Source organism: Bombina bombina, chromosome 4, assembly GCF_027579735.1.
Source record: "Bombina bombina isolate aBomBom1 chromosome 4, aBomBom1.pri, whole genome shotgun sequence".
NCBI classification, from domain to species: domain Eukaryota; kingdom Metazoa; phylum Chordata; class Amphibia; order Anura; family Bombinatoridae; genus Bombina; species Bombina bombina.
The window spans coordinates 554437325-554455109 of NC_069502.1; the positions used below are offsets into that span (position 1 = coordinate 554437325).

General features: G+C 38.9%; 1 protein-coding gene across 2 annotated transcripts in view; it reads right to left on the bottom strand.

Annotated features, from left to right (window-relative positions):
* SNX14 (sorting nexin 14) overlaps positions 1 to 17785 on the bottom strand; it is a 517711-nt gene that overhangs the window by 105138 nt on the left and 394788 nt on the right. For both annotated transcript variants that reach the window (XM_053710493.1, XM_053710492.1), the window contains one exon: positions 3822 to 3945. In XM_053710493.1, the coding sequence (XP_053566468.1) occupies positions 3822 to 3945 (124 nt within the window). The remainder of the gene's footprint in view (positions 1 to 3821; positions 3946 to 17785) is intronic.

A 17785-nucleotide genomic window follows, 5' to 3' on the forward strand; every position in this document is an offset into this window, starting at 1 on the left:
TCTATCCCATTCCTTATTAATACATTTCTGTAAACCTTTTAGGTATTTGGAAAAACATCAGTACACACCGGCACTGCAAAGTATTTATCCAGTCTACACAATTTCTCTGGCACTGCAATGGTATCACAGTCATTCAGAGCAGCTAAAACCTCCCTAAGCAACACGTGGAGGTGTTCAAGCTTAAATTTAAATGTAGAAATATTAGAATCAGGTATCTTTCCTGAGTCATTAACATCACCCACTGACTGAAGCTCTCTTTCCTCAGCTTCTGCATATTGTGAGGCAGTATCAGACATGGTTCTTAAAGCGTCAGTATGCTCTGCATTTTGTCTCACCCCAGAGCTATCTCGCTTACCTTTAAGTTCAGGTAGTCTGGCTAATACCGCTGACAGTGTATTATCCATGACTGCCGCCATGTCTTGTAAAGTAAACGCTATGGGCGCCCTAGATGTACTTGGCGCCATTTGAGCGTGAGTCCCTTAAGCGGGAGTCAAAGGGTCTAACACGTGGGGAAAGTTAGTCGGCATAACTTCCCCCTCGTCAGATTCCTCTGGTGATAAAATTTTTTAAAGACAGAAAATGATCTTTATTGCATAAAATGAAATCAGTACATTTGGTACACATTCTAAGAGGGGGTTCCACCATGGCTTTTAAACATAATAAACAAGGAGTTTCTTCTATGTCAGACATGTTTATACAGACTAGCAATGAGACTAGCAAGCTTGGAAAACACTTTAAATCAAGTTAACAAGCAAATATAAAAAATGGTACTGTGCCTTTAAGAGAAACAAATTTTGTCAGAATTTGAAAAACAGTAAAAAAATGCAGTAAATCAAACGAAATTTTTACAGTGTGTATAATAGGCTAACAGAGCATTGCACCCACTTGCAAATGGATGATTAACCCCTTAGTTAAAAAAACGGATCAAAAAAACGAAATAGACTTTTTTTTAACAGTCACAACCAACTGCCACAGCTAGCTGTGGCCCTACCTTCCCCAATAAACGACTTTGGAAAGCCTTTGGGCCCTTTAGAAATGTCCTATAGCATTCAGAGGGCCTTTGAGGGAAGCTGGATGTCACAGTTTGTAATTTTAACTGCACCAACTGTAACTTTTATACTACAACAGTGGAAAGCCTCAGGAAAACTGTTTCTAGTTTAAATTTAAGCCAGCCATGTGGAAAAAACTAGGCCCCAATAAAGTTTTATCACCAAAGCATATATACAAACGATTAAACATGCCAGCAAACGTTTTATATTGCAATATCATAAGGGTAGTACCCCTGGGAGTAAGCATGATACCAGTCGTTATTAAATCACTGTATTCAGGCTTAACTTACATTAATCCGGTATCAGCAGCATTTTCTAGTGTTTTCCATCTCTAGAAAAAATTATAACTGCACATACCTGATAGCAGAATAAACTGCACGCCATTCTCTCGCTGAAGTTTTACCTCATCTGTGTAATTCCCTCAGACATATGTGAGAACAGCAATGGATCTTAGTTACAACCTGCTAAGATCATAGAAACCTCAGGCAGATTCTTCTTCTATTTACTGCCTGAGATAAAATAGTACAACTCCGGTACTATTTAAAAATAACAAACTTTTGATTGAAGAAAATAAACTAGCTATATTTAACCACTCTCTCCTACAACGTCCTAGCTTGTTGAGAGTTGCAAGAGAATGACTGGCTATGACAGTTAGGGGAGGAGCTATATTACAGCTCTGCTGTGGGTGTCCTCTTGCAACTTCCTGTTGGGAATGAGAATATCCCACAAGTAATGGATGATCCGTGGACTGGATACACCTTACAAGAGAAATCTGGTTTTAATATTTCTTTTTGTGCGACCTAGATATAGCAAATTACATCTGCAGCTTAGTAGGTACACTACCTGAGTGGTACTACAATGTTCTAATATGTTTACACATATTGCAATCTTTCTTACATCTGTTCGTACCTTTTTGTATGCTTAACCAATTTTCTTTTTGTGATTTTTTATTATTTTCATTCCGTAATTTACTGGGCGCTAAGATGTTTTTCAAATTTCTATTTTTCTTTAAAATTATTTGTGGTTTATCGCCAATGCAGCCTTTAAGAATTGGGTCTGTAGAATGCCCCAGTGTTTCTCAAGAACCTTTCTGACGTAGCTGCCTTCATTATATGTAGTTACAAAATGAATATCCCTATAATCATTCTTTTTATTACTTTTAGTCCTGCATTTTTTAAATGTGTTTCTACCCAGTTTTCAAGCCTTTTCTTTAGCTGCAACAATTGTGTCCCATTTGTAGCCGTTGTCTATAAATTTGTTTATCAAGAATCTTACATTCTTTCTCAAAATCTTCAAGCTTTGTACAATTATGCCTCATTCTTACACATATGTTTAAGGAACCCTATAAGCCTTTCTTGATTGCCTCGCCAAATAATAGCATTTATATATCTAAATTAAATATTTATGTTTTCCTTAAATGGGTTGTTGTTCCATATATATTTATTCTCAAACGCATTCATATATATGTTTTCATAAGATGGGACGAATGTTGTACCCATTGCAGTTCCTTTCATCTGGTTATCGAATGTTTCATTAAGTTTAAAGTAATTATGTGTTAGTATACATTATATACTATTTAATAAGAACATTACATGAAAATCTAGTATGTCACACCGTTTCAGTTCCTCATTTACCTTTAATAGGCGTCTATCATGTGGTATGTATATTTGTAGAGCTGCAACATCACATTTTACCCAGCAGTAATCTTCTTTCTACACAACACCATCTAATTTGCTGATAGCATCTCTTTTAGTATCTTGTTAATATGACTGTCTTTTTTACTATTGGTTGCAGGTATTCATCTACATGTTTTGATAAATTTGAATATAGAGAATTAATACCCTATACTATTGGTTTACCAGTTGGATTTACGGCATCTTTGTGCACTTTTGGTAGATGATAGAATTCAGGGATTTCTGGATTTGGTTTATTTAGGCAATTATACTCATCAATGTAAATTACTTGATTATGTTTGGCCTCTATTAGGAGAGTATTTAACTCTTTAGTAAAAGGTTTAGTTGGATCAGATTATAATATTTTATATGCCTCATTATAATTTAATAATCATAGTGCCACTGCTACATAATCAGTTCTCTTTAGGATAACTAAACCTCCTCCTTTGTCTGCATTTCTAAAGACCAGATCTTCTCTCTGTTTCTAGTGACTTTATTGCTCATCTCTCAATAGGAAAGGTTATCATATCTAGAATCTCAGGAGCCTGCCTGTGTCTTTAGCACTCGATGACAGCAGCGTTTGCAACATTTACACTCCTGACTTGAGCAGAATAGACCAACTTTTGAACACAGTGTTTAGTAGTAGCATGCAATGTTGATGAATGTCCAACAAAAAATACAAATTTGATGAAAAACCTTGGCTGCTACCACAATAATATTTATCTGGCATAAAATATGCTTGTTTGAGATTTGTTAGGTCATTCAAATTTTCACATTCAAATTTTGTTAAGCGCTGTACTATAATAGGTCACACATCTAAGAGAGTTAAAGCTAGACTCTGAATCACACTTCTTTGTTTTTTGTAATTTTCTCACCCCCTTTAAACTTTCATATTTACTGTATTTGGTTGCATGTAAAACTGACCAAACTATAAAATGTAATCTTAATTTAATAATAAAATAAAGGGAAAAACAATGTGTTTCAAAATGTGCATTTTACATCAAAACAGTTACATATGAAGTAACAGCTCTCATAAAATAATGTATCAGTATACAACAACTAACATTAACAAAATAAGTTACCGTATTTAAGGGCTTACCTATATACATAAGATAGTCATAAACTCCGTCCAACATCAGCATCTCCATAAAGTAGTTCTGGTTATGCTTTCGCTCAACATTTTCAGAACGATTTGCATTGTTCTTGTAGAGATCATTGAAAAGCTAATTAACAAAATATTAATTGTATTAACAATATGTTAATTTTATATTTAGAATAAAACATGCAAAATCAGAAAGCCTAATGCACAAAAAGTAATGGTTCATCATACCTACATATAATAATCCACATTTAATTTGAAAATCTCCAGGTTAGACAAATATGTGACTGTATCTTCTGATCCTCTGTTTTCTATAATAGCTTTAACTGGGCAGTAAACACCTTGTAATTACATGATATATCTGTTTCTTGCGATAGAACAACATATCAGCCAAGTCTAAACATTTTTAAAAGGAATTAATATCTTGTTTGCTTATAACAACCACCCACATTTTGCTTCATTTAGAGGATTCAATATGAGCTTGAGTCTGCAGCTGACAAGGCTAGCCGCAGTCATATCATTTGTATAAAGTACAAATAAAATAAATAATAAATGTATAATGCAAAACTGTGTCACTCACTAAATCTTTAATATTTGAACCTTTTATATTTACTGTGTCTTTAAGGGCTAGATAACGAGTGGAAAACTATTTATTGCTCCCGCTCTCATGCTAACTCCACTAGAAGAAAGCTTTTCGCACAAGTGCTGACTCGACATGCACAAAAAGCTGAACTTAGAATATTGTGAATGCATTAACGTATTCACCCAGACTTTAAATGGCGCACAAACCCGATCTCATTTTCTCAAGTGCAATAACCCAACATGAAAAATAAATATATTTCACATTCCAATGTTCTTCACATAGCAGAACAGGTTAAATTTTTATTTACATATATATATATATATATATATACATACACACACACACACACACATATATATACTGTATATACTGTACATATATAAATATATATATAAAATATATATACACACACATACATACAGTTGTGCTCATAAGTTTACATACCCTGGCAGAATTTATGATTTCTTGGCAATTTTCAGAGAATATGAATGATAACACAAAAAACGTTTCTTTCACTAATGGTTAGTGTTTGGCTGAAGCCATTTATTATCAATCAATTGTGTTTACTCTTTGTAAATCATAATGACAACAGAAACTACCCAAATGTTCCTGATCAAAAGTTTACATACCCTGGTGATTTTGGCCTGATAACATGCACACAAGTTGACACAAAGGGTTTAAATGGCTATTAAAGGTAACCATCCTCACCTGTGATCTGTTTGCTTGCAATTAGTGTGTGTGTATAAAAGGTCAATGAGTTTCTGGACTCCTGACAGACTCTTGCATCTTTCATCCAGTGCTGCACTGACGTTTCGGGATTCATGGGGAAAGCAAAAGAATCGTCAAAGGATCTGCGGGGAAAAGGTAGTTGAACTGTATAAAACAGGAAAGGGATATAAAAAGATATCCAAGGAATTGAGAATGCCAATCAGCAGTGTTCAAACTCTAATCAAGAAGTGGAAAATGAGGGGTTCTGTTGCAACCAATCAGGTAGACCAACTAAAATTTCAGTCACAACTGCTAGGAAATTTGTTCGGGATGCACAGAAAAACCCACAAATAACTTCAGGTGAAATACAGGACTCTCTGAAAACATGTGGTGTGGCTGTTTCAAGATGCACAATAAGGAGGCACTTGAAGAAAGATGGGCTGCATGGTCGAGTCGCCAGAAGAAAGCCATTACTATGCAAATGCAACAAATTATCCCGCTTATAATACGCCAAACAGCACAGAGATAAGCCTCAAACCTTCTGGCACAATGTCATTTGGAGTGATGAGACCAAAATTTAGCTTTTTGGCCACAACCATAAACGCTACATTTGGAAAGGAGTCAACAAGGCCTATGATAAAAGGTACACCATTTCTACTGTGAAACACGAAGGTGGATCGCTGATGTTTTGGGGATGTGTGAGCTACAAAGGCACATGGAATTTGGTCAGAATTGATCGCAAGAGGAATGCAGTATATTATCAAAAAATACTCTAGGGAAATTTGCATTCATCTGCCCGGAAGCTGTGCATGGGACGTACTTGAACATTCCAACATGACAATGATCCTAAACACATGGCCAAGTCGACTTGTCATTGGCTACAGCAGAATAAAGTGAAGGTTCTGGAGTGGCCATCTCAGTCTCCTGACCTCAATATCATTGAGCCACTCTCGGGAGATCTCAAATGTGCAGTTAATGCAAGACAGCCCAAGAATTTATTGGAACTGGAGGCTTTTTGCCAGGAAGAATGGGCAGCTTTCCCATCTGAGAAGATAAAGAGCCTTATCCACAAATACCACAAAAGAATTCAAGCTGTCATTGATGTTAAAGGGGGCAATACACTGTTTTAAGAACTGGGGTATGTAAACTTTTGATCAGGGTAATTTGGGTAGTTTCTGTTGTCATTATGATTTAAAAAGAGTAAACACAGTTGATTGATAATAAATGGCTTTAGGCAAACACTAACCATGAGTGAAAGAAAAGTTTTTGTGTTATCATTCATATTCTCTGAAAAGTGACCAAGAAATCATAAATTCTGCCAGGGTATGTAAACTTATGAGCACAACTAATACATATAAATATATTTATTTGTGGTGTCTTTGTTCTCTGCTTACACAAGGGGTTTTCTGCTTGCAGCGACCCGTGCATTTTATGCTTTAATATTTGGTGATGGTCAATAAGTTTTGTGTTACACAATAAGCCATTAAGCAATTGGTGACACGTTCTTGGCTCTAGTTGAGAGACTATGGTGGTTAACCTAATCTTATATTGACACTTTTGGGCTTTGATTGTATGTTTGTAATCAATACCAGATATGTCCAAATAGGTGATGTTCGAATTTTTTCCTCAGTTGCACTTTTTTCTCAGTTGCACTGTTTTCTTTGGCACAATTTTTTCCTCAGGCACAGTTTTTTGTCTTATGAATTATTGTTTATAATAATAAGATTTTTTTCCTATGAATAATTTTTTCCTATGAATAATTTTGCTTAAGAATAATTTGTCTTAATAACAATGTGATAGGGGGCTCTGATAAATTGTTACGAATGCTATTGATGGATAATACTATCAATAGGAATTTGCACAAGTTATAAATGCCATGGTATTTTCTCGCTTTAGGTCTTACGTATATCAGAGACATGTGACCCCACACTACAATACCATTGGGTGCTGTTGCGCCATCATAACACTATATTTGTTTACATCAGATTGATCAATATGATCCGTGATTGAATCACTCGTATAACTCTGCTAGTGGAGTTGGGGGCACTATGACTGATAGATCTACATGATTCGCTAAATGTTTTTGCTGCCCAGCTCATTACACATTAAACACGGATATTAGGGCGTGCACGCATTATTGACAAACGGAATTTGAAATACGTGATTGGCCGATCAGGGGTGTGTGGCCCTTCCCTCCATCCTCATTGGCGGGTGACGCGCTAACACAACAATTAGTAAACAAAGCGCGCGATTGGTGCAGGATTGATGTGTGGCTTCACACTGATATGCCATTGGCCAGACTTAGTTGTTTTTCGCCTTGAGCGATAATAAAATAATGTAAGATCGCACTAATGAAATTTATTATGTGTTAGGCACAAATGCCGACTGACAGAGGGGATATTACATGAGACCCTCTCTATATATATACACAGTGTGGCTAGATCCATACTGACAGATTGGTTCAGTTGAATGGGGTGTGTTGGTTACTGTTGCCTCGTAGGGAGTAGTCAGATACATTACATTGATGTGTGATTGGTTTCTTGAATCAGCACCTTTTGTGTTGATCATTGCCATTGGTTGGGGTTATTATGTTTCATTCTTGCTCACACAGTCTCATACGACCTTGTTACACCAGCTGCTGCTTGGATTTTCATTTATACTTGTTGCTGACCCAGAACTTTGCATTTTAATTCACTTTAGTTCACTTTTAAACACTTAGATTAACACACACTATTGATTGACAGTTGTTCATCCTATCAATTGAATTGACCTTTGGTCCTTTACCTATCAGGAGATTGGTTTCTCTAGACCATACACGCAGATCACAGTGATTGGGTTATGTTCACAGGGGAGGGTTTTGTTCACCTTTAAATGTTTGATACTTTGTGTTGCTCTTTGTCAGAGGAAGGGACTGTTTTTGTCCCGAAACGTCACTAATAAAATTGTTATTACACAGATGACTGCAGTCCAGTGAGTGCTTAACCTTTCTAAAACTATATACACATATATATACATAAATACAAACACACACATACACATACATACAGGGTCTGGCAGAATAACCTGACTGTTTTCAGTCAATAAACACACAAAGTATTCTTGTTTAAAATGTTTATTTAACATCATGAAAGATCAGTACCTACCATTTTTAGTAGTATCTTAATTTTATAGCTAAACTGCAACTAAACTATACCAGAAGCAAAAGAAAAAAAGTTATGTTTTAAAAATGACATTGTCCAGATGATTCCTATCATTTCGGACACATTCATGCAGACGTGCTCTGAAGCTTCTAATCGCTCGCCGGATCATTTCCTCAAGTATTGCAGCGATTTCATCTTGAATGGCAGGATCTGTGCTTGAAGACTCTTGCTTTCAGGTACTCCCAGAGGAAGAAATCACACCGGGTGGTCAGATGAGCGTGCTGGAAACAACTCCACGGAGAGAAATTAGGTGCCAAGGGAACATCTGCTTCAGCACCTCCATTGGTGCTCTTGAAATATGGGCTGTAGCTCCCTCTTGCCAGAACCAAACCGGAGGTTTTCCAAGCTCTGCAAGTCTTGGTCCCAGGAAAGTTGTCAGGATCTGGACAGAGCGATTGGAGGTGATGGAGGAGTGACCACACGAGCATCCTCGTCAAAAAACTACGGTCCTATTACCCCAAAGTTAGCGACAGCACACCAGACAGTGACACTGTGGAGGGGTCTTTCATAGAGCTCTCTAGGGTTATTTTCGGACCAGTAACGAAAGTTTTGTTTATTGGCACAGCCTGACAGGTGAAAGTGCGCTTCATCACTTGACAGAACACTGATGTCAGTTGTGACACTGTCAAAGATGGCTTCACAAGAGACTTTGCGGTTGGCACGGTCATTTAGCTCCTGGACCACCATCATTTTGTAGGGATGGAATTTCAGATCAGTGTGTAAGATTCGTCTTAAACTCCTATCTGATTTTCCTAATGTAAGGTCATGCTTAAAGAGACAGTCTAGGTCAAAATAAACTTTCATGATTCAGATAGGGAATGTAATTTTAAACAATTTTCCAATTTACTTTTATCACCAATTTTGCTTTGTTCTCTTGGTATTCTTAGTTGAAAGCTTAACCTAGGAGGTTCATATGCAATTTTCTTAGACCTTTACGGCCACCTCTTTTCAGAATGCATTTTAACAGTTTTTCACCACTAGAGGGTGTTAGTTCATGTGTTTCATATAGATAACACTGTGCTCATGCACGAGAAGTTATCTGGGAGCAGGCACTGATTGGCTAAACTGCAAGTCTGTCAAAAGAACTGAAATAAAGGGGCAGTTTGCAGAGGCTTAGATACAAGATAATCACAGAGGTTAAAAGTATATTAATATAACTGTGTTGGTTATGCAAAACAGGGGAATGGGTAATAAAGAGATTATCTATCTTTTAAAACAATAACAATTCTGGTGTAGACTGTCCCTTTAACAGCTGACTGATGTGGATACTGCACAAATGCTCGTCTGACAGCTTCAATATTCTGAGATGTCCTAACCGCACACACTCTGCCTGAGGAGATTTTTTACCCACAGCATAATTGTGTTTCTGATTGGAACATTTCCATTTCGATCGATCTTGAAATGGGTTGGAAGAGACGCTGTGTTTTAATCACCGAGTCATTATGCCGGAAAAAAACATAAATTATGTTTACCTAATAATTTCATTTTCTTCTGAAGGGAAGAGTCCACAGCTGCAGTCATTACTTTTGGGAATTCAGAACCTGGCCACCAGGAGGAGGCAAAGACACCCCAGCCAAAGGTATAAATACTTATTCTGCCAAGGAAACAAGGAACAGTAGGAGAAATATCAGGGTGAAAAAAGGTGCCAGAAAAACAAAATTTTTTACAGCCGCCTCATAGAGATAAAAACACGGGCGGGAGATGTGGACCCTTCTTTTCAGAAGAAAATTAAATTATCAGGTAAGCATAATTTATATTTTTCTTCTTAAAAGGGAAGAGTCCACAGCTGCATTCATTACTTTTGGGAAAACAATACCCAAGCTAGAAGACACTAAATGCAAATAACAGGTGGGTACAAAAGGCGGCAGAGAAAAACTCAAGCCCAGGTAACTGCACATCAGTTACACCACTGGCAAAGCCAAACTAGAGACCACTCAGACCTAGAGTCCGTCAGGTCCAAACAACCTCCGAAGCGCCTGCCCCACGGGACACCACGGGACATCCAAGAAGGTCCCCGGCTAAAGATAAGGACCGCATCTGCCCCCCAAAAGGGAACCTGAGACCAGGAAATCCAAAGGAACTTTTCCCACTCAACACCTAGAAAGCTACCCATGGTTGTCTTTACAAAGGCAACGCCCAGGGAGACAAACTCCCTAGAACACAAGGACCCAAAAGAAGGATCCAAACAAACACAGGGAACATGTCTTCAAAAGGACTTGAGGAACCCCTCATGTCTCCCAATCCCATACAATACTCTAAGGTACTCCAGGAAATTTATGAGTCCCCCCCGACGCTCCATAATATATCTAGATCTGTAGGCTATCTAGATCTGTAGGTACGAGACCCCCTACACGCAGTTGTGGGCAAAAAAAGGCACACTTCCCATAGGAAGAAGTCCCCCAAAAACCTCAGCATCCATATATTGGATACACATAGTGGAAGCCCCACAGGAGCAAAACCCTCAGCCTCCTGCTGCAGGAATGGAGGAACCAGACACTACATCACAGCTCCCCTCCCAGGAACCTGAAACACAGGAAGGGAAAAAGACCCTGCAATGGACCAAGGAACCCCAGGACTCCACGATACTAAGGTAACTCAGAACCCAGAGAACCCAAACCCTACTCTGGAAGAGAAGGGAATGAACAAAGGAAAAAAACCCTACCATAGGGGCGAGATCCCACGGACACATCGCCAACCCAGTTGAAAAGCATCCGGAGTCTACAGTAACATCGTAAATGCACCAGGTAGGGGCCCGTCAGAAAGGCCTAAAGCCTGAGCTACAGTCACAAAGGCATCTCTCACAGAGCCCCAGCCCCTACGAAGGGGGCTCATGGAACCACAACTTCAAATGTTAACCGAACCATCCACACCCATCCATGGTGAGACGTGGACCAAGGCCAGGGTTCTCGACAATGGACGAATAAAAGATCCAATCTCCGAGAGAACCCTAAACTGCCTCCTCCAAGGAGGAGCACACCTCTAAAGTCTGTAGACTTAGCGATCTAGATAGCCTTAGACACAAGAGTCACAAATGGATCGCAAGAAATCTTGTAGGCAAGCGGCAACACGTGATACACACACAGGCAGGGTAACATCAATACCCGAAGGAAAATGATAACCCAGGGCCCTGCTTGCCATCTCAGAGAAGTAAGGCAAGGCACCGCCCACGAAACTCCAAACGGAGTATTGAGGAAAAAAGGACAACTGCCTGACCCTCGAAGGGCGGCCCTCCATACCCAACCTCGACACCGCTACTGACAGGCCCCCAGGCTAGCGTAACATCGAGGACGCAACACACCCCGAACGGTAAAGACCGTAGTCCGACCGAGGGTATTAGCTGGAATAGACGACAATCAGAGAGCTTGAAAAAGCTATTATTCTAGGAAAGCTACCTTGAGCAGAGAACCCCTGCATACCACCTCCCAAAATAACATGACTCGGAACAGAGAAAAACATGCACGCACACCCAACCAGAGGATCCCTCCAAAAGTGGGGAAGGATGATGCTCCGCCATCGCAAAAAGAGCACACTAGGCTAAAGAGTCAGTGTCCGGAAGAACCTTGAGTGAAAACCAAATGTTAATCACCCAGCACATCAGATCAAACAGGTCACACACATCTCCCAACTTGCATTTAATGGAAATAACGGTTCTAAGTCTCGGGGACCTGAAGAACCTAGAGTCGTATGCAGAATGCAGAATCATAGCCCAGGCGAGTAGCCCGAACTGACCACCCGTAGAGTGGTATGCACAACCCTCCGTCCGGAGAAGTTGCATATAAACCACAGGCCTCATACATCAGTAGGATCCAAGCCCGGAGTCCACAGGATAGGCCTAGAAGCATCCTCAGCACCACGAAGGTGACATGAACCCAGGTAACAATTAAAAAAGCACCCGACCAGTACCAGCCTGGTATAAGAGCACTCTGGAACTGTTCCAGGTCCAAAAAAATTTGTCCCAAAGGATTGATAAAAGAACTAGAAATGAAAATTCTAATATTCAACAAGTGGGCAACTCCCACGCGACCACAAGTCGCATATATCAGTTCCAGAGAAGAACATTCATAAAAAAACGAAATCTAACAGACCTGAGCTTAAGGAAAAACAAATTAAACACATCTATCCGGATCAAAAATAAAATGAAAGGCAGCACCCATCGGGTGAACGCCCAAGGTGAATGAGAACGACAACAGGAACAGCTGAGAAGAGGCCCCATACACCCAAGCTCAGAAATAGAACCGAAAAACATAAATAAAACATAAAATGAAGACGATAAGGAGATTGGCTTCATCCCCTAACGTCATATCCATTTTGCCATCCAACTTCTAAGGCCTCTGCTCACTAGGACTGGGATCCTCTAACATTGCCAAAACATGTCTTAAAAGAACCCTAAGGCGAGCCAGCCTATAAAGGAAGGCAAAATCATCCCTCGCCAAATCTGCTGAAGACCTCTGCTCCGATATTGAGGCCCCTGAAGCCTCAGGAGCCAACATTTTCCCAGAAGGCCGAACTGAATCAGGCGATCCCACACTCGATGGACCTAGGTTAATGGAGCACGGACAGTATCGGAGAAATACTTCACTTGGGAGATATAAATGAGACAGCGCCATAGAAATGACCATGCGGAAGTGTGCCGTAACCTCCGGCGGAAACAAGCCACTCTCAAGAGAAGGAGTGAAGGCCATAGAGACACCTGCGTGCGTAACCGGGAAATGGTCTTGGGCACGCGCTTCACGGGTCATGGAAACCTCGGAGGTGGATGGCTCAACGCACTCTAAGCTCCCAGACTCAGGAGAAGAGAGTACTCTAGAACGGCACCCGGAACATAACTGATGGGCATTAATTACTCGGGCCATTTCATATTCATCACAAGACACATCCTCCATATGGAGGCATCCGTGTCGCTCATATCAGAATCCTCCATAATCATTGGGATTACAAAAAGACAAAACTTACTGGCACACTTTGCACTTTGACACCCCCAATGGCTGGGGTACTCACCACCTCCTGTGAACCAGACAACCCACGAGCAAGATTCTCTCGGTCGCACACAGCATACGGAAGTGAAGGAAAAAAAACAAACAACGTAACCGCACCCGTCACGAGGTGCACCGAGCCAGTCACAAAAAGGCGTGCAATCTTGTGAGATTGCATCCTAAAAGAAGGCCGTTATGTTCCGTAAAGGCAGAGAGCCTAAGTATAGCTACACATTGCAGATAGAACCACATAACAAACATGATTAAAGTCCCTCCTGTTCAATAACCTCCCTCAAGAGATATTAACCCATGATTCCTTATTTAAGATAAAAGGAGTCCCACTGGGATCCTACCTTGTTTCTTTAACAATACATCTCATATTGAAATAAAATGAAACAATCTTACCGGAATCTATGCGGTGGAACAGGATCACAGCCCTTCAAGTGTGACAGATAGTAGCCTCGCTTCTGACATGGACTTGAGTGAAGAAAGGTAGGCAGCGAAACTCGTCAACACTGATTACCAAGGAGCTGTTAATATGAGTCGGGATGGGTTCGCAGGAAAACTCTCTCTGCATCTCCGGACTCTAACTTCCTTCCATGCTCTCACTGAGAGGCTGACAAAATTACTTAAAACTCCAAAAGGATTTCCAGCTTCCAAATAATAGTTTGGAAAAAAGACCTTTATTGATTTATACAGGGTCCATAATGCAGCAAAAAAACAACGTTTCAAACCAGCAATTTGTTCTTAGTCATGTCAAAGTACCTATGTACAGGTGAGCCTTTTATACCTAACAAACAATTGTCAGCTTAATCAACACTGTCATCTTGTGGATTTTTTTCAGTACACATGTGTTAAGATACACCAATAAAGATATCTGTTACAAATGTTCACTCATAATTTGTGTATATCACATGTGTATTCTTAAAAACATAATTTCTTTAAAACCATATTAAAATCAAAGAAACCTATACATAAAATTAAGTTTCAGAATCATGCAACATTGATATTAAACAGGTTTATCTTAAAGAAACTGACCAGTCAAAGTCTTTATTAAGACCTTTCGGTTGTAAGGCATTCAATTTCCTTATCCAGGACATTTCTCTTTTTTTCAACTTTAGTTCCCTATTACCTCGCCTCCTGGGCCTAGCAACATGTTCTATTACTTGAAACCATAATTGGCTTATATTATGGCCCATGGAGAGGAAGTGATAGGAAAGGGGGGCATCTTTATTATTGATCCTGATATTCGATTTGTGTTCAGTCATTCTTTCCCTAACCTCCCTACTCGTTTCACCAACATAAATCCTAGCACAAGGACATTTAATAATATATATTGCATATGTACTTCTACAGGTTAAGTAATCCTTTGATTTATATTTCGTCCCATTTATAGGATGGAAAAAAAAATGTCAACCTTAATAATAGAGCTACAGTGTAAACAGGGATAGCATCCAGTTCTATTAGACCCTATTCTAGTTTGTACATTAGTCTTTCTACTACCTATATCAGCACATACCAAAACATCTCTCAAGCTTCTAATTTTTTTATATGCTGTCATTGGTTTTTGTTGAAAGTTTTCAATCTGAGGATTACAATCTTTTAGGATATATCAATATTTATTAATAATATTTGAAATTGTAGGACCCAAGGTATTATATTGTGTAACAAATATCATTCTTCTATCATCTTTCTTGCTTTTATCCTAACTGATGTGTTGATTGTCATCTTTATTTACAAGTTCCAGATGATCATTAATTAACTTCTCAGGGTAACCTCTTGCCTTAAATTTATCTGCGATTTCATTCAGTCTCAAGTTACATCTCCCTTTATCTGTAACAATTCTTTTAACACACAATAATTGACTCTTTGGTACTGCTTTTAATGTATTTACTGGATGGAAACTATTGAATTGTAACCCTTTATTTTTATCCGTAGGCTTGGTATACAGGTCTGTTTTTGGGAATCCCTTATCAATGTAAACAAAGGAGTCTAAGAAATGAACACCTGTTTAATTCATATTTACTGTGAATTTTAGGCCAGATACTGATGAATTCAAATGATCAACAAACTCCAACAGGCTACCAACGTTGTCAAACCATATACCAAAATTGTCGTCTATAAACCTCCACCAGGCGGCGCCATGTTGCAATAATAACCTGTGTGGGTATACACATTTTTCCTCAATATGAGACATATATATGTTGGCATAGGTTGGAGCCCATTGCCGTGTCCTGTTTTTGCAAAAAAAAAATTGATCCTGCAATAAAAAATAATTTTGATAAAGGATAAGTGACAATAGATCAACCAAAAACTGGACTTCCTTATTACTATATTTGTTATCCATTTTTAATGTGTTTGTTACTGCAGAAATACCACTAGTGTGCTTGATTGAGGTGTAAAGGCTTGTTACATCAAATGTATATAAAATAAATTTGTTACCAATATAACCTATCTTTCAGTTTGTTTAAAAAGTCATTGGTGTCCCTTAAGTATGAGGATGAATTGGGAAGGTAGGGCTATAATACCTTATCTAAGAATACTGATATTTTAGAGAACACTGAGTTAACCCCTGCTACTACGGGACGACCAGGTGGATGGCATTCATCCTTATGGATTTTCGGTAGTACATATAGGACAGGTCTTATTGGATTTTTCTCTATTAGAGATTCTTTAAATTTTACTGAGATGATACCTGCCTTTACGGCTTGATTTGTTAAATGTTCTATTTCCTTATTGATCTGAATTGTGGGGTCTCCCATAAGAGGTTTACAGTTTATACTTGGTTGTCATTAAGTCGTCTATCTATATAATCCTAGCCTGGAAAAAAATATGTCAAACATTGCAAATAGATAACAAGATATCACAATATCTGCCTATAAGGGGGAACCCACATTTTCTAAGTGGAATGGAATCATATATATTCTGTGAGTGGGCTCAGAAAGGATTAATATGGGTTAATCAACTAATTGATACACAGACTAACAGGGTTAAACCCTTTGATTTGTTGGCCAAAGAATTTAAGTTGGAGAATAAACAATTTTTTGCCTACTTACAAATCCGACATTTTATTGACACAAACAAACTAGCGGAGTTTAACCCAACTAATCTGAGAAATATTGACACGATTATCAATATTTATCCGTTTCTGTCTTGATAAAGGCGCGATATAGCGCTGAAACGCGTAGATCTGACCAACCAGTGTGACAAGGAAGAAAAGGCTCTAACAAATACGAGGAATTCGTCCAAGAACCACTCCCCCCACGACCCGACTACTTGATTGGACCTCCGAGGACCATACGTAAAGCCTACATACGTCTGGGAAAGAAGGGACTGCCGGGAAATACAAAACGGCGAGACGCTGAAAAGAAAAAGAATCAACAAACCCGCAGCAGAAACCCGCCAGGTAACCTTCCGGAACACCGACAATATTGAAGAGGAGGTAAGGTAAATCAGTAGTACGGCAAGGGGGAGCACTACTTCACGCCGTTTGACTCACAGGCTCAGATTCTGAGCCATTTTTAACAGTGACATTTTACATTATAAACAAACGCTCTGAACAGAGAGCATTTTTAACAGGGACAAACACCCTTGGATAAATACAAATAGTTGTGGCCACAACTCACACATTTTATCATTCACGGAACTGTCATTTGACGACCAACGTATACCTATACATATTTAACTATAGGTTTTTAAACAGGATCATTAACACTGTTACCATTAACGCTAACTGGATTTGATGTACATTAACATCTGATATGCATTTACATCTGTTTTGCACATATATCAGTCAAGGAATATATGTATATATCTTTTAAGGAATTGTCTCTGTATTGAAATTAATGTGTATTATCCTACAAGCTGCACATCTATAGCGATTGTATACACAATACAATCACCTGCACCATTGCTAACATTAATGAATTTTAGGAGATAAGTCATTCTTAGTACTTCAGAGTCGTTAACCTATATGTCATGTCCCTTTAAATATGGGAGTGTCTATCCTGCTTCAGCCCTATATAACTCCTTATCACACTCTCCTAGTTGCTTAGTATTGGAGTCTTATGCTATAGGACTGCTACAGCCAAGCCTATCTTCTCTGCAAACTGTGTCTGCCTCTTTTGCCTGTCAGTTCCGGATTTCACAGAGCTGTGACGTCACACGCCATCCTGCTTCACACAGCAGCAACACACAGTTCAGCTGCACTGTCTCCCAGACTGCCAGGACTTGCAAGCTCCTAATTCCTGCGGACCCTCTAATAATTTCTCAAGTAAGACCTGCTCTTAACATTCACTCTCCTGTGACTCAAATCATATATGAGCATACCAGACTCTTGTTTATCATATATATTTGCAATTGCTAAATCTATCTGAGCCAACTTTAACTAGCTATCTTAAAATACTCACTAAAGTTAGTTACTTATTATTTAGCTTTTTGCCTGATCTCTTTTTATTGCCTGTACTACTGAAATTCCAAACTAGTTTGTAATTATATTTT